This window comes from Manacus candei, unplaced genomic scaffold, assembly GCF_025592945.1.
Source record: "Manacus candei isolate 608988 ecotype Guabito, Panama unplaced genomic scaffold, ASM2559294v1 h1tg000083l, whole genome shotgun sequence".
In the NCBI taxonomy this organism is placed as follows: Eukaryota; Metazoa; Chordata; class Aves; order Passeriformes; family Pipridae; genus Manacus; species Manacus candei.
Genome location: NW_026138131.1, coordinates 359,154 through 383,209, shown reverse-complemented (window position 1 = coordinate 383,209; position 24,056 = coordinate 359,154). Strand labels below are relative to the sequence as shown.

Here is a 24,056-nt window from a genome sequence, read left to right as displayed (position 1 = left end):
TTATTTTCCTAAGACACCTGACACTAGCAGTTACTGTTTACATATTTCTGGTAGGTGAAAAAAACACCCCAGTATATAATGGAAAATGGACAGACACTGAACAGAAAACTAGCCATTATTGTAATATAATTAGTCTTGGAAGAAGCATATAATAAATCACTGGAGAAAGTAAATGCAAGAAGGACAAATAGGTAAAAGCGTACAGTACACTTTGAAATATATCCAGGTTTATGATATTCGTCATCTGGGGAAATACTGCATTCTGAGGTACCAAAATTTAATTAGAAGTAATCCTTTCAGTTGTCTATAAACTACAACGTGACCTTTGGCAGATGGCTGTAATTGATCCACACTTTATTTCAAAGCAAAGAGTTTTGCTGACTTGAATGAGCACTGGGTCAGGCCCCAGCTCCTTCTGGTAGAGAACAGCCGTGTGCCACAGGTGGAGGAACATGAAATGTGTAGCTCTTCGTGGAAGTTTCTGTAGCTGAAGCCTAGACTAAATCCTATGTTTAACTTCATTTACAGGTTTTATTTTCTGACTCAGAGCTTGAGCTGCATAACTCAGTTTTTCATTCTGCAAGTATGAAACGTTGCCAAAAATTAAATTGACTACGGAGTATTAGGTTTTACAGCTGGATTGGACAATTGACCAAGCAAGGAACTGAAGGAACTTCACAATTTATTAGTTACTTAGTTCTTTCCAATTCCAAATTTTTACAAAATTGTATTCCTCCAGATTTGGAGCTTAAGGATGACATTTTAATGTGGGATTTCTTCATACTTTATTTTTGCTTTAAAATAAATCTTTATTAGAAAAAAAATGAATGTTGACTGTCTCAAGGAGGAATTACTTCATTAGTGTGGAGACATCACACTGATTAGTTCATCAGCTTGTGTCAATTTTTACTGCATTCATTCTTGCTACAATATGCAATACTTAAGTAATGATGGGTTTTGTTGCTGTAACAAAAAAACCATTGGGTTTTGATTAAAGTGATAAATACAATACTAGGAAATGTAAGCCCTGTGTTTTTACTTTAGGAAATAATTTGATAATTTATTTATTTGTATTTCGAAGATTTAATAAATTGTTATATATTTTTAGCAGTCAGGAGAAAGTTAAAAAGAAATACTTTGGTAGAAGTCAAGGAAAAGAATGAAAGACTGAGAAAAAAAAGGGAAAACCCTTTATGATTAATTATTGCTTGTACAATAGAAGAAAGCAGAAGGTGTAGCTTTATAAATTACAGAGGTATAGAATAAGTTGTAACAGATTTTCTTGTACAGATAAAGGGTTGACAGCACTCTGCAGACAGCCTTTCATATTTTTGTTCTGCAAGAAGCTGATCCTGCAGCCTTTGCAAAGTGTTTGCCGTGACATCAAGGGCAGTTGTGCCTGGATAAAGATAGAATGATCAGTTATTATGCTGGGAGATAAGTGATACACTTTAAACTGAATTCATCCTCAACATTTTCTTAAATAAAAAGTTTTAAATCGTTTGTGCTCAAGAGGTAAATTAACTGATGTAAGAAGTTGCTCTGCATAGCTGTCCTTCAAAGTGACTCAGTTACTTGTGAATGTTGTATGGAAATTTACTTTTTATTTCATTACAAGTCAAAAAAAAAGCATCGTGTAGGTTATTTTTCAGGTGGATCTGAATAGGATGAATGAACTTAGCAGTTATCACCAAAAAAAGTTTGATTTTTGAAAGAGGATCTAAGTGTTGCTAAACACATTGGTTTGGGTGTTAAGCACATTTTTGGCATAATACAGCTGCCTCAGGTATCTTCTAATGAGAAGTAACAAAGTGAAAAATTGAAAAAAAAAAGAAGTTAAATTTCTAGTGATCTTCTTACTCTCTTCGTGTGTCTTTTTCACTGTCACTGATACTTTTGTATCACTCCTGTATGTATATCAGTGAATGTTTTACTTAAAAACAGTGAAATTGGCAACTGGGTGAAATAATTCACTTTCACCTTCCCAAAACTTTAAGAAACTAGTTATTTTCTTAACAAAGCACAGTTAACTGAAATTGAATTCAACTTTTTAATCTTTTGTAAGATCAATTGAAGTAATTGGACTACGTAATAATGACACATTTAATTTAAAATATTTTTAGATTACCCATAATTGATTTCGAGACATTGACTGATTGCTGTAAAAGCTTGGTTTTAAGCAGCTGACAAGCTGATGACAAGCATTAATGGATTTTGCAATGAAGAGTTTGAATTAGGAAAGGAATTTTGTCAGAAGAAAATACATGTTTCTGTCATAAAAATGCATGACAGCGAAGATGGACACTACATCACTGAAAACAACCTGAAAACTAAGTTTGAAACTTTTTGGCAGAAAGTATAATGGCATATAAATACAACCATTGTGTTCCAAACCAAAAGATTTTGAGTTTAGTGACTTATCTCACTACTAACACACAAATATGAATCCACTGCAAGTATATAGACTATTGAAATCTAAAGGAGTTGAAAGAAGGAAACAATCACACTAAGAGAGGTGCATAAGTGCCCAGTCAAGTCTCTGTCAGTGCTCAGGTACAGGCAATCTCACTGCTGTTAACCACTCAGGACATTACTGTCCTTATTTAAAGGTTTGATCATGAGTTATGGACTTGAGCATAAATGTGTGCAGGGCATTTCAAGAGTATATGTGAAGACAGAAGTGAGTTTTGTTTAATTTTAAAACTTGTAGGAATATATGCTTGTATTATTCTGATATTTCAGTTGTTTCATGTGAGGATAACTGAGAGGACGAAGCTGGTTTAGGATTAAAATGGATCTGTAGAATAAGTTTGTTTCTGATAGGTCATGATAAAACTGTTTGATGACCTATGGTAAAGGCAAAAAAGTTGAATACTTTTAATACTTTTATTGGACTAGAGAGAGAATGGCCGACCCTATTTGTATAGGACTACAGTAGCAAAAGTACAGAGTATTTTATTTTATAAAATTAAAAAAAATAACTGCGAATAAATATTTTATACTAGTGTAATGCTATAGTGTATGTGCACAAGGCTAACTGTCACCTGGTCAGTGGAGGTTCTTGCCAGTGCAAATTAAAGCAGGGGAAAATTGAGGGAAATTTAGGCATAAGAGACCCTGTCAAACAGTTCGCAGTTTCATGAGGCCGTTAAAATCTTGAATTCAGTATCATTTGGAACAGCCATGCACAGAGAGACTGAAGATGAAAATGGAATTTCTTAATTTATTTTTACATATGGAAATAAAACAAATGCATATTTTAAAGAAACACAGACGAGGTGTTAATATATTCAGAAAGCAATAGATGGTTTTGGATCTACCAATTCAGTGTCTCAGCTGTAACTTGCTGCTTTCCACATACTGACATTAACTGTAAGCAGTATATCACAAACCAATTTGTGCTGTAAGAATGTGTTGCAGCATGTATCCTGAAGAACATTTTATGTTCCACAGTATCAGTTAATTGTGGAATATTTGGAGATTGGTTTTCTCTTCTTTTCTTGTACTCCAGGTTCTCTGCATTCCTGCCAAATCTGTGCATCTCTATAATTGTGTAAATATACATGTATGGATCCATGCACACCAGGTATGCTGGAATGGTGACTGTCAGTGTACAGAATTACAGATCAATCATGGGAAGGTAGCAGTATCCAGTGTTAAAATGTTAATGATATTCTAGGAGGAATAGAGAGTTGCTGTTCAATCTGACCATAGCTGTTTCATTGGAGACTAGCCCACTTGTTAATGATGCTAACTGGGTGGGTTTTTTTTCCCTTCCACTGGTAGGTCTTTGTCTGCCCTTAAAGCACTCCAATGATTTTTTATTCCACCACATATAGCACCAAGTCCATAGTCTTTGATTCTTCATTTTCTGCTACTAAATTGCAGTCCATATCTATTAATGTCATTCTGAACACTGCTCACGTCTCTTTGTCTGATATTTCAATTTCCCTCTGCCTTGACAACGATTCCCAATTTTTTGTCACCGTTTGACTTCTTTGGCATAACCTGTTTGTGCAAAGGTCATTAATGCCTCCTGTCCCAGATCCTCTTTTAAAAAAATGAATCAAGTAACTTGACTTATCAGCAAGTGATTCCCTTTCATCACAATAATTGACATTTCACCTTGTTCTTACTAGTTGTGATTCTTTAATGAATTCGTATTTTTCTCAGACTTGCCTTTCATTAAACTTGCCTTTTTCTTGTAGCTGCCTTCAGCTGGTGAATTCTAGTCAGATGGAGCTGAGGTACTTGAGGAACTGTCAAATGCTGACATTCAGAGAGACTAAATCCATTTCATTTCTTTGTCTACAAGTTCAGTTATCTTCTCAGAGGAGGATAACTGGTTAATCTAGTGCAATCTTCTTTTCACAAACTCATGATTCATTTTGTTCCATTTTCCATTTATCTCTATATTTGAAAGCCTAAACTGAGGCTATACAACAAAACAAATTTAACAAGAAAAATGAAGTGGAGAAATAACTTTAGATAGTACTGTATCTGCAAGTGATATATAAGACTCTACCTATTGTAAAGTCAGGCTTCTTTTCGATGTATGTCACATCTGATATGCACTATAAGGTAACAGTTAAAACTGAGGCATAACTTTAACCTCGTGTTTGCTACGATTGCTGTGGTACACAGAACAGATAGAGAAGCTGAGTTCACAGAACTGTTGGGGTTGTAAGGGATCTCTGGAAATCATCCAGTCCAACCCTGCTGCCACAGCAAGGTGACCTACAGCAGATGACACAGGAACGTGTCCAGGTGGGTTCTGGATACCTCCAGAGAGGGAGACTCCACTACCTGCCTGGGCAACCTGTTCCTGTGCTCTGCCACCCTCAATGTAAAGAACTTTTTCCTCATGTTGAGGTGAAACTCCTTGTGTTTTAGTTTATAGCCATTGTTTTTCATCCTGTATCTGGACACCACTGAAGAGAGTCTGGAACCATCTTCTTGGCACCCACTTTTGAGATATTTATATGCATTGATGAGATCCCCTCTCAGGTTTTTCTTCTCTAGACTAAACAGTCCCAGCTCCCACAGTCTCTCCTTAAAAACAGAGATGTTCTGGAGCCCTCATCATCTTTGTTGCCTCTGCTGGACCCTCCAGTAGTTCCCTGTTTTTCTTGTACTGAGGAGCCCAGAACTGAACATAGCACTCCAATCTCCCGATTGCTGTTCCCAAGGCAGCCTCCATCACATCACCCATCAGTCCCTCTCTGTTCCCAAAGAACAGGTCCAGTGGGGCACCTCCCATAGCTGGCTCCCTCACCAGTTATGGAAGTTATCTTCCACACACGCCAGGAAACTTTTAGACTGCTTCCTCTCAGCTGTATTTCTGTATTTCCATCAGGTGTATAGTAAACTGAAGTCCCTCAAGAGAATAAGAGCTAGTGATTTTGAGATTTCTCTTAGCTGTTTATAGAATATTTCATCTGCTTATTCATCCTGGGCGGGAGGTCTGTAATGGAATCTCACCAGGATATCTGTCTTGTTGGCCTTCCCCCGATTCTTACCCATAAACCCTATTATCACTATTATCAAGCTCTAGACAGTGACAACAATGTCAGTTTTGTTTAAAATATCTGTTTAAAAAATATCAGTGCAGAGGTTTGCTTATATTTTTACTTCTTCCATTTCCCAGGACTGTGGTTTATTCTAACAACAAAAAAAAAATATGACACTCTGGCATCATTAGCCCAAGGGAAGTGGCTTTGTGAAAAAATGTAAATTTTTTGAAGTGCAACTGTTTCAACAAGGTTTGAGAGATAGGAGAGCTTCCAAGTTCCAAGGTGCTCCCGTCTCTATCTACAAGGAGAAAGCAAACTGTGTTAGAACTAACTGAACCTTTTCATTTTGGTATTTCTAGATATGGCTGTTTTGCAAAAATCAATTAGGAAGATAATGGTTTAACTCCAAAGAAAATATAAATACTACTCATCTGTTCTCTTTAGCACTAAGCAGTCAGTCTTTACAGAGAAGAAGAGCAGGTTTTTTCCATGTCTAGTTCTTTAAGGCAAGTTACTGAAAGTCAGTCTGCCAAAGGTACTTAGAAAAAAAACTCTGTTTAATATATACCGTAGTTTGATGAAGAAAGTGAGTGGTAAGTGCCTATTTTTTCCTCCTTTTTTTGGTCATTTTTTTTCCCCTGGTCAATACTTGATAGCTCTCGGGAAAAGAGAAGCTCTTAGATGCTAATGTGCTTTAATGCCTGGTGTATTTATTTCGGTAAGACCTGTCTTGAAATGGGTGGGATTTTTGACAGCTACAGTACACTAAACATTGATCTACTTAAAAGGGCATCATTTGGTATTCTCGGGGATCTTTGAGGAAGTTTGTATCTAGTTAAAATGACATTCTCCTTTCCATTTGCCATTCGATGTAAGCATAGCAAGAAGCACTGTGTACAGAGTATAAAGACATAGATAAGCCTTTGTTTTATAGAGAGTGATAACCTGCAGTTCATGTACAAGTTAGAAGGCAAAGGTTATATTGAAATGGGTAAGAGGGACCAAAAAAATACTGTGTCTTTACTGGGGGGAGCTGTGCATTAGTTTGGCTGGGTGCTGTGATGCTGTGCTAATTTAGATAAGACAAGCGTGTGAGTGGGTGTGAGTTCATTAATGATCACTTCATGTTCCCACCAAATTAGAGCATCTCCCCGAAGGTCACCAATCTCTACGCTGCCTGTGGCAACACAGGTATGAAACAGGGAAACACAGAGTGGTTCAGAGCCGGCAGCAGCAGGGCTGCAGACTTACCTCCTGCGTTTAGGTCGCTCCCCCTCTCCTCGGCACCTGCCTGCTGCTGCCTGAGGGGCAGCCGAGTGCTGCCCCTCCCCGGCAAGGGAAAACAGAGCTACAGAAGAGTGGAATGAGGGAGCAGAGAGCAAAAAAGACAGAAGAGACAAAACTCTTATTTTATCAATTTTCAGTGCAGTTTTCAAGCAGAGAGTTTAACCCAAGGAGCTGGTTGGAGCAGTCTGACAGCATTGCAGCAGCCGTGATTGGAAACTTTCTTCACACCTTTTGACCTACTTAGCAGTGAAGATTTATGTGTCCATTCACATCTAGATCTTATCTAGCTTTTAAAGAATAAAATATAAGATTGCCCTCTTTGCTTTTAGACATTCTTGTTATTGTAGATCAATGAAAAGGCAAAAAAAAAAAAGTTCTGAACTATTTGTGTATGATTAACAATTTATCAAGTTGCCCTGTTGCTACCTCTGTTTGCTTTCTACTCATTTAAAGGTTTGCAAAACTGCCCGTAGGGCTGGTGAGAGAAGTATTAACAGTTCTTAACTTAAAAAAACCCAAACAAACAACCAGCTGTAGGCACGTCTTAAATCCCAATTGTACAATGATTTGCACATATATTTTACTTTAAGCTCAAAATGACTATGAAACTGAAGCTCCTTCTGTTAGTTGTTTATTTTGCTGTATCTTAATTGTATTGTATGTGTGGGAGTTATCTCACCAGTCTCATTTGGTGAGTCGTTAGCACGTTTCATAGAGGATTAATAAAGGTACATCCAAGAGTATATATATTTGACAATTATTATATTATTAGAAATATTCCATAAAAAAAAAGAATGTCTCATAGTAAAGTTTAATGCTTATGAAGCTTGGGTATCTGTTTGTCTATTTTGACATCTGTTTATGCCAGTTTATCAATCCCAAAATGCTACTTCTTAATCTATATCTGTATCAAAAAATGTGAGACTTTGTTAACTAGAGCCAAATTCAACCTGAAGATTAAATGGACCTCTATCAATCTTAGGTTATTTAGAAACAATATAACAACTATTCTGTTAATTCATGGAATATGCAGAGAAGACATGAACCAAAGTCAAGTGAAAACTGCAATGGAGCTGATTCCTTAAAGTTAAAAGTTTAGACTGACTTCTCTCTTACACTTCCTGTAGATCCAGTATTACACCCATAATTTTAACCTTGATTTACAGCTTTACTTCCAGAAATCAGTCACATCATGACTTAAGGTTCCAGGGAGAACACTAGAACCAGAAATATTTTTTTGGCATTGTTCACAGTTAAAAATTTGCAGTTGTTATTCCGAACATGTCCAGCTTCCTCTTGCTGTTGTTACATACTTTCTTTTGCTGGATTGATAGCTGCTCATTATTACTGATTTCTTTCAACATGGATATTTTCAGGCCATAATTTCCTGTTAACCATCTCTTAGCCTGGATAAAATAGCAAGCAATCAAAAATGGTCAAAACAAGGCAGGTTTCCAATTTTATCTTTAACTATTGGTGAGTTTCAGCTATATCAGAGATGCCACAGAATAGGATCAAAGTCTCAATGATTAGAAAAAACATTGAATTCATTACTATGTGCATCACTCCTTAGATTTAATTTATTTTTAAAGACAACTAGTATTCAACAAATTGAGAGTAATCATTGATAAAATCATACAGTGGTTAAGGTTGGAAATGACCTTTGAGATCACCAACTCCAATCTATGACCATCACCATGTTTACCATTAAACCATGCCCTTAAGTGCCATATCTACATGTTTTTTAACAGTTCCAGGGATGGTGACTCTCCCACTCCCCTGGACAGTCTGTTCCAATGCTTTACAAACCTTTCTGTGAAGAAAGTTTTCTTAACATCCAATCTAATTCTCCTCTGGCACAACTTGAGGCTGTTTCCTCTTGTTCTGTTACTTGTTACCTGGGTGAAAAGGCCAATTCCCACTTTAGTTCAACCCCCTGAGCCTCCTTTTCTCCAGGCTAAACAACCTTAGCTGCTCATCCTAAGATCTGTGCTCCAGACCCTTCATCAGCTCCATTGCCCTTTTCTGGACTCACCACATTGCCTCAATGTCTTTCTTGTAATGATGGACCTAAAACTGAACACAGTATTGAAGGTGCTGCCCCTGTGATATAAAAACAACTGTTCCTATCTTCTGAATAGGCAAAAAAAAAAAAAAAAAAAAAAAAAGAAAAGAAAGAAAAGAAAAAAGAAGGTAAAACCCCCCTTAATAATGCAAATGATCTGGTTGTGTTCTTTCTTGAACCTTTCTGAGCTTGGATTCAGGTCCAGTGCCCGCATTACTTTTTTTGTAATTGCAGCTGAAGTGATAATCCATGTCTTAGATGTTATGTCAGTTTGTGTTATGATTCTGAACATCTGCAACTTTCTTCCTGTATGTAGACTCAAGACTGTTTATTTAATTGATATCAAAACAGTAAATCTCTGACAAGCATTCTAGAGCAAATTATTCTGTAATTCCTGTGACGTTTTGGAGGTGGGGAGTAAACGAGGGGAGCAGTGGGGACAGTATTTGATTGAGCACTGTAACTCATTCTGTTTGAAAGCCCCATATTTATTGGTCTGTCAAGCAATTATCAGCAATTCCAAGAGAGCAATTCAATTTACACTAATCTTAATGGTCAATTTAAGTGAATTAAGCCTTATCAGCAAGATATATGTTAAGAAGTTTTTGGTTTAGTGCAGATTAGAGCTATTGCTGCAAATGCCCTACAGAAGCCTGAGGAACTCTGCTGGAGGCACTTACTGCTGTCTGAGGAAGCACGTGGCAACAGAAAAGCCTCACAAGAGAAATTGGGGGCTGGAATATTTTGTCATAATTCTTACTATATAGCTTGACTAATTATGACATTATCCAAACTCTATGCAAATATCAATTTACAATAAATTGGGATTACAAAACTCAGTGAAACTGTGGTTTATAAAATTATTAGAAACCATTACATCTAGCAAACAGTATTTGTATTTCAAGATTTTCTGACAGTTGTCTGTAGACAAGGTTGACTTTTTTGGTCGTTCAGTACCCTGGGAAGTCTAACTGGTCTTTGATAGTGGGTTTGCATGAAGATAAGGATTTAATAATGTTTCTTTTACTTTATCACAATGCCAACTGACAATTGGACAAGCTTCAGTACATTATGCTATATCTGATAATATCTTTAGTTCCTATGTGTACAGTTTAAATTCAATATGTATGGTCTTCTAGGGCAGAATTGCATTTTATCTCCATTCAACCAAGTAGTCATCATACTGCTACAGTAACAGCAGTCCAGGAATAATTCTGAGAAACTGAGTCAGAATGCATATAATTATAATGGTGAAGTAATTTTGGAAGGAATTAGGATCTAACAGATCTTTATTGCACCTTAAATTTTAGGTATATTACTCCTGAAAGCATCCCTGATTCCATAGATTTATTTCTCATGTATTTATACATTAGTTTTCAGATAGGTTACAGTGGGCAGCACAGTAATGGCTCACTAACACATAACACTTGTCATCATCCACCTTGGGATGGATAAAAACCTTTGCAACAGATAGGTAACTTTTTAATGTTTTATTATAACTGTGTGGATAAAGTTACACATCTGATTTCCTGACCTAATGAGTCAGTCCTTCACTATCACAAACAAGACATTAGATTGAATAGACACATTTGGGTTAGCCTGACAGAGTATCATCAGGTAGTCCAAGCTGTCAATGTAATAAAGGAACTGTAAATGCAAAAATTACAGCCACCTGATGTAAGGAGATGTATTTTTGCCTCATTTGAGATGTTTCCAGGCCTGCAACTATGATACAGAAGTAATGATCTTCTATTTGTCATACCTTCATTTTTGGGAAAAAAAAAAAAAGACAAATTAGCATTATAGCTAGTAACTTTTAAGAAAACACTGTTTTAAAAGCTGTGCAATTGCTTGGCAGGCTGTTATCACTTGATAACACTGTCAAGAAAAAGTGTAAGACAGAAGTAAAAAAAATGAAGGAGCAGGTTCATGAAAATTTTGCAGTTCAAAAATGCCTACATACTCATTCCAAATCCCTGAAGTATAAGAATATATTAAAATTCTGCATATCTGCACACACAGCCCTATATACATAAATATACAAAAGTGTGAGAAAATATATGATAATACAGAATAGTCACATATGTCTACATTTATAGGAAAGTACAGGGACATGCTCTGACTGTTCATCAAGGCCTCTCAAGGCCAGCACAAATGAACAACTATCTCCCTCCATAATACGACACGAAATAGAGCAGATGTTGGCTTTTGATCTTGAAGCAAAACCAGTTTCTAGTGAAGTTTTGCTTTTGACCTCAGGGTTTTGCCATCCAGGATTTTGCCAGTTATTTTATCAAATTATTCTTTCTGAAAACCTTTTTGGTTTTGTTTGGGTGTTTTTTGCTGTTGGTGGTTATTTTTTCCCTCTAGCTATTCTTTTTCTAATCCCAGATTATCAAAAATCACATCAGTCTGAGGAAAACATGTATTTTTCTGCATAAAGCTCCTTCAGTAGTAACAGCTCTCAATTATAGAAGAGTATAGAAGGTTTCCTTTAAAAGGCACCTTCTCATGAGCAGTTTGTAAGGAATACTTATACTCTGCATATAAACTCTCTTGTTTTTTTTTTTCTTTCAAAACATGAATGTCTCTCTCCCGTGTCTGAAATTACTTGGGGAATCAAAGATAAACAAAGTCTCTGCTCTGATATCAAACCACCTACATCGTATTTACTTTTTATTGGCTGAATTCCCAGCATCTGTTTTCTCAGTGGTTATATAGCACAGCTGTTCCATATAACACCCTGCTTCCCCAAGTTAACCCCTCTTGGGTAGTGGCAGACAGAGAGGTGTCAAAAATGGGAAGAAGGAAAAGTTAGTAGCAGGCAAGATGAGAAGCTGGTGAAGGCCTTTGGGTAGGGTAGGAGAGATGGGCCTTGAGTGTTCTGGGCAGCTCTTCCATCCCACAAGGTGGAATAGAGGTCAGAGAATGAGAGTTGGCACCCCTAAGGCATGGTTCTCCAAAGCTGTCCAAGGCTAGGAGATGGATCACAGCCAGCATGGCTTCATCAGGGGAAGGCTGTGCTTGTCAAATCTGATTTCCTTTTATGACAAAGTAAGCCACCTAGCTGATCAAGAGAAGCCAGTTGATATAATCCTTTTGGAATTCAGTAAAGCTTTTGATACTGTGTCTCACAGTATCCTTCTGAGAAAAAGTCCAGCACACAGCTGGATAAATACATCATGTGACAGGTGAGGAACTGGCTCATGAGTTGAGCACAGAGGGTAATAGCAAATGGGGGAACATCAGACTGGCGACCTGTCACTAGTGGGGTTCCACAGGGCTCCGTTTTAGGCCCTGTGCTGTTCAACATCTTTGTAAATTACTTGGATGCAGGGCAGGAAGGGATACTAAGCAAGTTTTCAAATGATATAAAATTGGGAGGAGCTGTTGATTATCTCAAGGGCAGGCAGCCCCTGCAGAGAGACCTTGACAAATTAGAGGGCTGGGCAATTAGAGGACTGTGTGAAGTTTAACAAAGGCAAGTGCCGGATTCTGCACCTGGGACAGGGCAGCCCTGGATATATGTACAGACTGTGGAATGAGATGCTGGAGAGCAGCACTGCAGAAAGGGACCTGGGGTTGATGACAAGTTGATTATGAATCAGCAGTGCCCTGGCAGCCAGGAGGGCCAACTGTGTCCTGGAGGGCATCAGGCAAAGCATCGCCAGCTGTTTGAGCTGATTGTCTTGCTCTGCTCTGCACTGGGGCAGCCTCACCTGGAATATTGTGGCAGTTTTGGGCACTACAATATAAGAAATAAAGCTGTTAGAGAGCGTCCAAAGGAGGGCCATGAGGTTGGTTCCCTTGAGGGGAAGCCGTATGAGGAGCAGCTGAGGGCACTTGGTCTATTCAGCCTGGAGAAGAGGAGGCTGAGGGGAGACCTCATTGCAGTTACACTTTCCTTGTGAGGGAAGAGGAGGGACAGGCACTGATCTCTTCTCTGTGGTGACCAGTGACAGGACCTGAGAGAATGGCCTGAAGTTCTGTCAGGGAAGGTTTAGGTTAGACATTAAAAAAATGTTCTTCACCCAGAGGGTGGTTGGGCACTGAAACAGTGGAACCAGGGAAGTGGTCATGGCCCCAAGCCTGACAGAGTGTGAGAAGTTTTGGACAACACTCTCAGGCATATGGTGTGATTTTTGGGGGCTGTTCTGTGCAGGGTCAAGAGTTTGACTCAATGATCCTTGTGGGTCCCTTCCAACTCAGAATATTCCGTGATTTTGTGATTCTAGGAGTCCCATATTACAGAAGAGTCTGAAGCTAAGCTGAGGGGTATGATTTTAGACTTGTTTTTCTCATCAGATGATTTGTGGCTATATTTCACACATCACATGAAGGGTTGTGTGTGACAGAGTAGTTTCATGGTTATTTTGGATGAGATTTAAAAAAAAAAAAAAAAAAAGTTGTGGACCCTCTTGCCATTAGTCCAGACTGCTCACAGATTGTAACACTTTCTTTAAAACAAAATTACCTCTGTTCACAGAAGGACTTTAGTTTTGAATACCAATAATTTTGTCTAGGTGTACGTGTACCTACATAGTGGTGCTTGAACATTTAGAGGTATTTTTCCTCACGTCAGCTAATGATCAACTGCAGTCAAGACTGCACCTATAAACTAATATACCCCTCCCGTGAAGCTCAGGAAAATAAGAATAGAAACACATTTGATAAATGCCAAACAAACATAAAAGATTAAAAGTACTTGTTTCTATTAAATTAGTATTTTGACAAACTCTTTGCAACATAAGGCCTGTCCTTACCTTCCTGTGGGGCAGCCATACAGAGTAGAGATGGAAGCAACTGCCTTTTGTAGTGCACATCTGCCCTAATGCAGAGTGATGGAATACAATTGCTCTAAGGAGTATATTGCATTGAAATCTGTTATTTCTTCTTCCCAACTGAAATTAAGAAATCAAGCAATGTGCTCTGCCTCATGCTAGACTCCTCTATACTCCCTAACCATTATTTTATTGTTGATTATTATTAATTTATGTAACTGTGTTTATTTTTTTTTTACTGCCTTTTATTTCTTGTCTGCTTTTCGCGCTTATGTCAAATTTCTCAAAGTTTTTAAGGTCTTGGGAATTGACACTGTATCTAATCTGGCGTTTCTACAGTACCTGTTTCTCCAAGACATGGTTGTGACAGAGGTTTCCATGTTATCAGAGTAGCTACATCATGGAGATGATCATAGCAACCCTATTTGTAATTCCTTAATAACTTTACTCTGAGTTATGCTAATGCTTGAATAAGCTTGCCAGCATATACGTGTTCAGTCATGCACAGTTTCAGTCAAATTTTCTTTGAAAAACAGGGGAAAGAAAGAAAACACACAACCTGTTCTACTCATAAAGGAGGGTTGAAATAGCATTTCTGAGCCTTCCAGAAGTGTGGCAACTCACTATTGTGGTGTGAGATGTGCTCAGCCCTGCTGTAGGTATTAAGGCATTCACCATGCTGTAAATGGCATGGCATAGATGTTCTATTATCTCGTGGATTCAGTTAAAAAAGTTTTAGCTGCTGTCTTTCTTCCCATGACTGACTGAGTAGTTCTAGAGGCTTAATCTAACTTAACTGAAAACTACTTTCAGTAGTAACCTTCTAGTCTGTTGTCCTAAAAGATGCTAAGTCTTGATTCAGAATGGGACATGAAATGACCTTTAGTTTCACTTGGAATAGATTGTTCCAGTGAATGAAGAGACATTGAATCTGTTTGTTTGGCTGACAAAAACTAAGCATTTGCTGTTGTTAGGAGACTGCTGTATAGTTTGTGTTAATTTATTTATTTTCTTCTGTCTGCTTCCAAATGAATACTAATTCATATTTTTTTAATATACAAATTCCAAGATTTATCATAACTCCATTTATAGAAGCCAGTTTTGCTTATTTATTAAATCACCAGACATAAAGAGATCTTCACAGTGTTTAAATACAGTACCACACTATCCTGGAATGGAGTGATCCTAAGCATTTACTATCTCCACATCTCTTGCCTCTTTGCTGTCATGGCTTTATGTGGTGCTGTGCCTGACAGACCACAGCCTGACTGTCCTACAGCCCAGAAGAAATACTAGTGCAAATCTTCCCTTGATCAATGCTTCGCCCACTGCTTTCTCTCAACAAATGGTTTTAAAACTATCTTGTTAACTACTAAAGGAAATTTTGAATTATTCTAATCTAGTCTCTAAGTTTGGATTAGAAGAGATTTACAGGAGAATAACAGTTAATAATGTAATAATCAGGTCAACTGGAATAATTAGGACAAAAATAGGAAAACTCTTTTGTCTGTACCATCCTCCCTTAGTTATTAAAATTAAAAAAAATAAAAATTAACAAGGAAACGAAGCTCAAACAACCCTTTCACACTTAGAGCAAGCATGTTTGTTGAAAGGCAGCAGATGGTGTTGAAGTTGGTTTAGGTAATATGTGTTGTACCTATTCTTCCCCTCTTAGTTCACAAAAGAAAAAAGGAGGGGAAGGAAATAATACCTCTTCCAGTTCATTTGCTGACTAGAATTAGGGAAGAATATACTGCAGGCGCATATATAGTGTTATATATGAAAGAGATGCAAGCTGGTTTTAGGAAAAGGATACACACACAAAAAAAAAAAGTGACCTCGTTAAAAGCAGTTCCTGCTTGATGAAGTAGGTAGCCTTTTTTTTCTTAGGGACATTAAGCCTATTTGAATAGGATTGTAAAAGCAGCAAGTATAATCTCTCTCTCACACAGGCGTAGGCTGTACTCCAGTGTTTGAACAAAAAGCAGACAGAAACACAAGTGCTTCCAAAAATGTTGCTCCCTTTCCCTGGCTCCCCGGAGCACTGCCGCTCCGCTGCTGCAGCCTGCCCTCCAGAAATCCCGGGTGAAACAGGAGGGCCGCTACTGCTGGGGAAACTAAGATTACTGATTAGGAGAGAACATAATCAGGTAGATTGAGCCTGTGTAGGGAGAAACCATTTCAGCGAGGAGGGAGGGAGTGCAGCACACGCTGGCTGTCTACCTTGGGAGAGTACCTCGCTGTTGTTTAAGAAAACAAAATTGGCTGCAATTCTCCTGCCGGCTTCTGAGGAGGGGGTGCTCTTTTTGTGCCTGTGAAACTGGAGGGTGATTGCATGCGAGCGCTACCTGCACCTGGCAATGAGTCTCCCTCCAGGTTTCTCCTACTTTGGAGAATGTGTTAGAGAGAAGTACCCACGGGGAAATCCACTAACCGCTTCCCCACGAAGGTAGCAAGACACCGCAGTGCCGGCAATGCCTGGGGATGCCTCGGGTGAGTACCGGCTGTAAATGAATACCAGGAGTATTCAAAAGAGTGAAGAGCAGCAGCAACGCCACCTTAAAGACGGCATTTAGGTCAGTTGGCTGCCTCCCGGGATATCTGTGCCTGGCTGGGGCGTGGAGGGGGCTGTGGGAAGTTCCTCTGCGGGGGCTCCAAAGTTGAGGGCAAATGGGGCTCCTGGGAGGGGACTGACCTCACCGCAGCACCAGCCCCGTTCTGCCAGATATCCGTGCCTTGCATAACTTTTAAAATCTGGTTCGGAACTGGCTGGAGAATATCAACAGGGTATTAAAACAGGCAGGAAAACAAACAAACTTTTGTGTGTAGCAAATCTTTGATTAGATTAAACAGGTTTATTATTTTTTCCCTGCCAACGTGAAGGAAAAGGGCGGCGTGTTCAATGGCAAACAAGAGGGTTTGCACAGTTGTGAATAATAGATGTTAGCTGATCAAAGAGGACTTAATTGTTTTGCTAAATGAGTTTCTCATAAAGCAAGTGGAAAGATGCGAAGTTTGCTGCAAAAAGATTTGGACGTGGTCAAATGAGTCACTCAACTGATGATATAGAAATAGCTTGGAAACTGGGCCATCAGGCAAAAACAACCTTGCATTTAGTCTAGGATAATTGCATAGACATGTCTGCAGAGGATTGATTCTGAAAAGTAGCTAAAGTAACTTCATTTCTTTCCAGCCTTTAGGAAATAGATCTTGAGAGAATATTTGACTGTATGTATGTATGTAATACAATGCTCCACTTTGGTGGGAAAAAATAATCCTATTTTCTGTTATAAATAGGTAGCTTGATGCATTGTAACAAGTTTTATTCTATTCTTCCTCCTAAAAATGGAGGAAAATATCTATTTTCTCTGAAGAAAATTATACTTTTTATGTCTCCTGAAGGAAAAAGGAGAGTTTTGCAGTGGTTCAAATTTGAAGTATCTTCAGGGTATTTCAAAATTAATTAATTTCTCTTCCTATGTTTTGCTTCCTTTCCTAACTTGGATGCATAAAATAATGGTTATTCCATCATAAGGATGTGTAGCATTGTCATATCACCTGTTTGTATAAATCTATCTTTATTGGAGTGATTAAAATACTTTTATTTAAATAGCTTTTATTACTCTTCTCTCTTAAAGAAAAAAAATGAGTTTGGTTTTTGTTTCTATTTCCACATTTGTTCTTTATTCATAAAACGCATTTCTCTGGAAACTACAGAGGCCAGTTAGTGGTTTATGAGTTCAAGCTGAGCTGAATATAGCTAAGCTTTGTCTTGCTTGACATTTCATCAAAAGCTTTGTTGATTTGCAATGTTTACGGACCTATTTATTGAACCTTCACAGCTTGAACTATGCCACCGAGCTTGTTGACATTGCTGAGTTTATCTCTTGGTGCTTGTGCAATTTCAGAAGAAAAGTTTAGAGCAAATGAGTTATAACAAACTTGTCACAGTTTATAAAATATGCAGTTAGGACAATGAAGTTGATCTTCTCGTTCATTGGTCATGATACATTAGAGAAATCTGAGTAGGCTAACACAATCTCATCTGGGTAGGTGAGTGTATGTCCTTCCCTGTGATACTAAGATTTGACTGTAGCCTCTTCAGGGTTTTAAAAAAGAACTCATAAAGAGAACAAATATTTTCAGTGCATGAGACTACTTATATTTCAAAACAAAATCTGACTGTTTTGCAGCATGAAATAACATGCTTATTGCTCTTCCATATAGATCTTATTTTGCGAGGAGTGATATACCAAATAGATGAGCAAACAGCAAATTGAATCAGAGGCTCATAAATATCATAAAAATCATTCAGCTTTTAACAGTGAGAGCATCCCATGCTCTATGCTACTCTTCAGAACATCCTGTCTGCACAACCTCTATTTTTAGCCAATAAGATCTATCTTGCTATATAATCTACTACTGTTACTGGATCAACAGTGCACATTATCATGGTTTTAGACACTTCTCTATAACTTGAACAGAAATAGATCAAAGATAGTGTTACTGCCTGGCATCTCAGCAAAAGCAACAGAAAACTATGTGCTATTTATTCAACAACAGTAAAATGGATAGTTTAAGAAGTGATGGATTGGTTTTTCTTTTTCTTTTTTAGTTGCATGGAAGCTATTTTCCCATGTGAACATTTTCATAGCTACCATTAACTGGGTTAACATAGTTGTTCATTCTCCTTTTAGAACTCTGGGTATGCAGCCAGTTATAAACATCCAAAAGGGAATTTTGATAATTAAAAAAAAAAAGGAAGTTGGAGAATTTTTCCATGTAGTTGAATGGACTTTGATTGGCTCTTGGTTCTTTTTCAGCAATGAATGCATAAAGACGTTATGCTTTTCAAATAAAAAGTAATTGCTTATTGATTGTTGCATGCAAATTGTATTCTAAGGCTTCAGTAAGAAAAAAAGTCATGGGAATGTGTTGGGGGAATATTTGCTTTGCTTAACTATTGCTGTGTTATGTAGCCTGCTGGTATCATCTAGGTAGACTTACTAGGCTCAGATATCTTGACAGTAGAGAGCAATAAGCTCTTTCAGCCAGCAAGTCCAAGCAAGAAAATAGCATTGGTATCTTGTTTCCTCAACTGCCTGTGCATTAGCAGATTAGCCTCCTAACCTGAATGATTGAATTTTAAAGGTGAGGAAAGCCCCAATACATTTATTAGAATATTTGTATGAATAAATTCAGGGTGTTACCATCTGATTGAAACATGCTTATGTAAGTAGTTACAGAAAATGCCAATCAGCCTTCAGAGTTACATACAATTTCTTAACTCTGTGGAAAAAGAAACATACGTTGCAGAGAGCATTTAAATTAGTGAGAATTCATCATCAGAAATTCTATAGTTAACTGTGCTCTGTGTGCATGGGAGGGTCAGCTGAAGTCAGTCAGAATCTGCAGAACTCCAAAACTGCATGAAATATCTAAAAGTTTTTGAATCTATGTTGTAGGATCCTATCTCATAATAGTATTTCTTATTTATTTTCTATTTATCAAGCTACTATATTTCCATGCCATTTTTCAGCTTGACTTGTGGTTTGTTTTTTTTATTTTAGAGTAGCAGTATCCTCTGATCTATTTTCCTTTTTAGATAAGAATTCACCAAGAAGAAAGTCAAACACGTGCTCTAAGTGTTGTCTGAGCTGACTCTTGTACAGTACCTTTGCCACTGTTGTATATGTGTTCTTAATTTAGGTTCTTAATTTAAGTTCTTAATTTAGGTTCTTAATTTAGGACTCCTAAGACAGTAAGACTAGTCTTTTCTACCTGAAGTTTTCTTGTGATCATACTGGAAAGCACTGGGATTAAGGGCAGTATTAGATTCCAAGTAAAACAATCTTCTGTAAAAATATACTGTTGAGGACCCCACATACGTCATATGTGTAACACTGATCAGGTTAGGTCTTAAATCTAGATGGCTCTGTGAGGTATATTTAAAAAAAAAAAAAAAAAGAAAAATGTGGATTTTTCTCTTTACTGTGTTCTGAACAGAATAAAGAGTTTAAGAATTTAGGAAACGTTACTTAAGTTTTATGAAGGCAATCTTAAGTAATCTGTATTTCATTATCATAAATGTATAATTCTCAAATGCACTGTTCAGCTTTGGTCACAACTCAGCCCTGCGTTTTTAGGGTACTTGATGTGTTCAACAACCACTTATTTTGTGGCAGATAGAGAGTATCCATTTGAATACTCATCACAGGAATAACCATTCCTACCAAATCAAAGGGAATTTGCTGTAAGCAGTCCAAGGTGTGTTTTACTGCAGTTCGTTTAGTAGCTAAATGTAGTGATGAGAGAGGTAAACAGGGTTTCAGGGGGAAATATTGTGGGGTTTGCTGTCAAATCCTCATCCACAGAGTAGGATGCCCATTCCATGAAACATGATTTTAAAGTAAGGACTATATGGCATGTTAGAAAGCATCAGTTCAGATAGTCATGTCATAAATACGAGCATGGTCAGTGCAGAGCTGAGGTGAAAGGCTAATGTGTTGCTACTGAAGTATCTTCTTTGAGACAGTAATGAAAAGGTCACACTATCATTTTATCATTGAAAAGTAAGACATAGTCAAGAATATACTTCAGTAACTTTTTTTTTTCTTCCGCTCAAAATTTTCTCTGCGTATGGAAATCTATTTAAAAAGTTCACTTCCATTAAAAAAAAAAGTGTTCTTTCATGGACATATTTGACAGAACATAAAGTGATGCTGATAATTAATTGTTTTAGGACTGTAGTCTCAGTCAAGGGAAAGAAAGGCACTTTCTCCAATATTTTATTTCTTGCAGATAAAACTTAATCATCCTAACAGAGTCAGGGGAGTATTGTTGATTTCCTGATTCGGAGGAAGTTGTGGGATAAGGGGGAGTGAGCAAGATTCTTGAGGAAAATGTACAATAAAATTATCAAAATAAATAATTGGGGTTTGAATTCTCTGACTTCCTCTGTGTTATAGAAAGCATGGAGGGGACAAGAAACTTCAAACCAAACCAATAGTTTCTCTGGGTTTTCTGACAGAGATTACTGTGTTCAGCCAATTTGCCATCATGCCAGTTTTATTCTATTGAAGTGAATAACGGCACAAGTTCTGTTTTGGGCAGTACTTAAAATGTAAATGCTTCAGGCAGAGGCCATTCTTTCAGAAGACATCAAGCTCCCTAAGTTCTAGTAGAAAGTGAAAACATTATGAATAATGCAACATACAGTTTAAAAAAGAATAGCTGTTTCAAAATCCTGCTTCGTGTAAACTGATAAGGATAGGATGGACTATGGAAACTTGACTATCATATGTAAAATGAATACATAGTTTTCCAGGGTGGTTACAAAGCAAGTTGGTTGTGAATCTACTGACGACTAGCACAAGCATATAAGATTCATTTAATTGTTTGGTGAGATTATTTTTATGAAACTTTTTAATGTGTACATTACTTTTTTGCTGACCTTTACCATGTGTACCCTTAGATAAAGACACATTTTTCCTTTAGGATGGTCAGCTTGTAGACTTTACATAGTTATACTATATCAATGTCATTGTTTTGAGATGTTTGTTTTTTTTGCATTGCTAAGAACCATGGTCAGTGGAAGATCTCTTGTACTTCAAGACTAGTCTAGAAGTATGCTATTCTTTAAAAAAAAAAAATAATAATTTTTCTGTTTTTTTTTTCTTGCCAGGACTGGCAAAACCTGTTGATTTTGAGAACACGAACGTAAAGCCTCTTTGTTCATTCAGGATTTTGTTCTGAGAAGGTAGTGCTAGGTCACAGGATGCTATGTTTAGAGGCAGGTTTCTGGGTTAATCTCTACATTTATAATATTGTCTGATTTTGTTTATCTTTCTTATACGTGCTTCCTGACTGAAGCAAACTAACAAGAAAGGATGTGTATATCAGTGAAGAGATAAAAGCCCATGCCTGTTGAGATTTATTTTTCTTTTCATCTGAGAGTGTCCCTAGACATTTAGAAATTAAGTAAAATAATCCTTGGAAGAATTAATTGTGTTCTAGAAAAGATTGAAGGCATACACGTACTTTGGGAAGAGGGTCTCAATTTGATGGTATGATTGATGAAGTGTTGTGTGTAGACAGGAGTATTAGTAATTGCTGGAGCTAGTATATAGCCCCTTAGCCCTGCTCACTAGTGACTTGCATCAAATCCATGGTTAGAATTCCTGTCTTTCTGAATGATGCAGGTAATTCAGATACTATGCTTTTACCATTTACCTATACACTACATACAGTGTGGTTTTTGGCTCTCCTAGATTCAAAGCTTTAGGCAAAAATCTTAATCTGATTAGTTCCTTGTTAAAATAGTCTGTCTGGTGCTCCTGGTCAGAATGGCAAGCTCCAGGCAGCTGCTCTGAGCAGCTGTAAGTTGGATCACCATGTCAGTGGCTGGTCTGGCATTTTCTCTGTCCTGTGTCCTCCCCCTCTCCCATTCCCCAACAAAGGCCTGCATTGGCTGGGCAGTGGTGTCTGAGGATGCTCCTCAGTTGCCAGCAAGTTAGAGCTACCTGTGACAAAGTCCCTCCAGTCCATGGTTTGGGACAGGCCTTTGCTGCCTGGTACAGTTGAACTGAAGGGGTGGATGTGGCTGTGGCAGATTAAGAACCACACAGAATTTCCCTGGAGTCATGCTCCTCTCATATTGGGGCTTCTCCAGCAACAAAATTAAATTTTGTGTTAGTATGAGAAGAAAATAATTTACTTTATCCTTCACCTTTGGAAAGGGGAAACTAAATCTTGGTTATATTTCTGAGAATCTTTTGAGTCAGCTTGTTCAGCCCTCATATAGAACTGAAGACTTTGAAGCCATATCTAGTTACTTTATTTTTTGTGGCTTTTCCTTTGCCTACAGGGCTGATTTTTCTGAGCAGTGAGTTCCCCAACTTACTAGAGTCATATTTTATCATCTTGATGAAATTTCCACAATCTCAGAGAGCTTTGCTGCATATCTAATTCAAACCTTGTTAGTGTACTGCATTGCACTTAGGTGTACATGTGTCAACAGAGGTCTGTGATGAAAGGAGATCCAAGGAGCACTGTTCTCAAAGATGTCATTAAGATCACTATGGGGTATGTTTGCGGTAGAGTGACAATGCAGTCGTTTTACATTTTACTTCTTAACTATTTATGAAGCTCAGCAGGCAAAATTTTGTAACATTTTGTACTGCAGTGATGTAACTTGAAATGTAGTACTGGGGAAACATGAGCAAGCTCTTCAGGGTCAAACAATTGAATTTGCTAGATTTCTAGCTCGTTTTCTGTTTCAAACGGATTGACACAATTGATTCTCGATTGATTTACAACTGATTTGCCTTATAGCAAAAGGAATCAGGGAGAGAAATATCACTTGAGGTAAACCTCCTGTTGTGATCATTTGAATTATTAAAATACTTATCAATACTAATCCTTCACAAGTAGTACATTTCATCTTCCCTTAACAGCACAGTAGATGTTCTAGTGATCTGTAGTGAGAGCTGTCAAGTCATCAGATGTATTTTACAGAAGTAGGAGTATTTTAAAAAATTGTAAAACGTTTTTTGGCTATAAGAAGTATTTTTCCATCATTATTCGAAAATTAATAAAAAGAACGTATTGACAAGAATGAATACCATTTATAGAGTTTTAGAAGCAGAGCAAAATTGTGTCATGAACATGGATATACAGCACACCATCAGAAAGTGTTGCCTCCTCTCAAGTCAGCTCTCCTGAGACCTACCTGGCATGTAGTCTCTACCTGTGGCTTTCCCTTTAGGCACAGAGGTACTGGAGCAAGTGTAGAGCAGGGGTGCCTGAATGCTTGTGGGCTGGAGCACATGGCATGGAGGAGCTGGGTTTATTCACCTTTCAGATCAAGGCTGTGTGAGAGGGATTGTCATATACAACTACCTGGCTGGAAGTTTGGAGAGAAGAGAGAGACAGAAGCTTCTAAAGGTGCATGGCAGTAGGACAATAGGCAAGGGATGTGGTTTGGAAAGAGGGAAATTCAGGCCTGATATGATGAAAACTTGTTCTCAGTCATTGGTCACCGGAATGGATTGTACAGAGACATTGTGGGATCTCCACTGTTGGAGATGGTCAAAACTCAGTTGAGCATACCATCGAAAAATCTGCTCTTGCTGACCCTCCTCTGGCTATGGAACTTGGACAAGGAGACATTGGGAGGTCCCTTCCAGACTCAACTGCTCAGTAGTTCTAGCTATAGTGTTCATATTTTAACATTGCATAGTACTTTTTTTTTTTAAATGTCACTTTGGTTTTTGGGGGTTTTTTTTGGCAGTTTTGGGGTTTTTTTATTATGAATGCAGATTCTTATAGAATCAACTGTCTTTTTAGGAATCAGATCTATTCCAGGACTGAGTGAAGACAATTGTGATAGAAAAATCACTGAAAATTAAA

General features: G+C 37.8%; 1 protein-coding gene across 4 annotated transcripts in view; it reads left to right on the top strand.

Moving 5' to 3' along the window:
- Positions 1–24,056, top strand: part of LOC127481902 (dystrophin) — a 481,077-nt gene that overhangs the window by 103,707 nt on the left and 353,314 nt on the right. The window contains exon 1 of one of the 4 annotated variants that reach the window (XM_051811719.1): positions 16,121–16,139. The exons of the other annotated variants lie outside the window; for them this stretch is intronic. Within the exon in view, the coding sequence (XP_051667679.1) occupies positions 16,121–16,139 (19 nt within the window). Of the gene's footprint in view, positions 1–16,120; positions 16,140–24,056 lie in introns of those variants that run through there. 4 annotated transcript variants of the gene reach the window in all.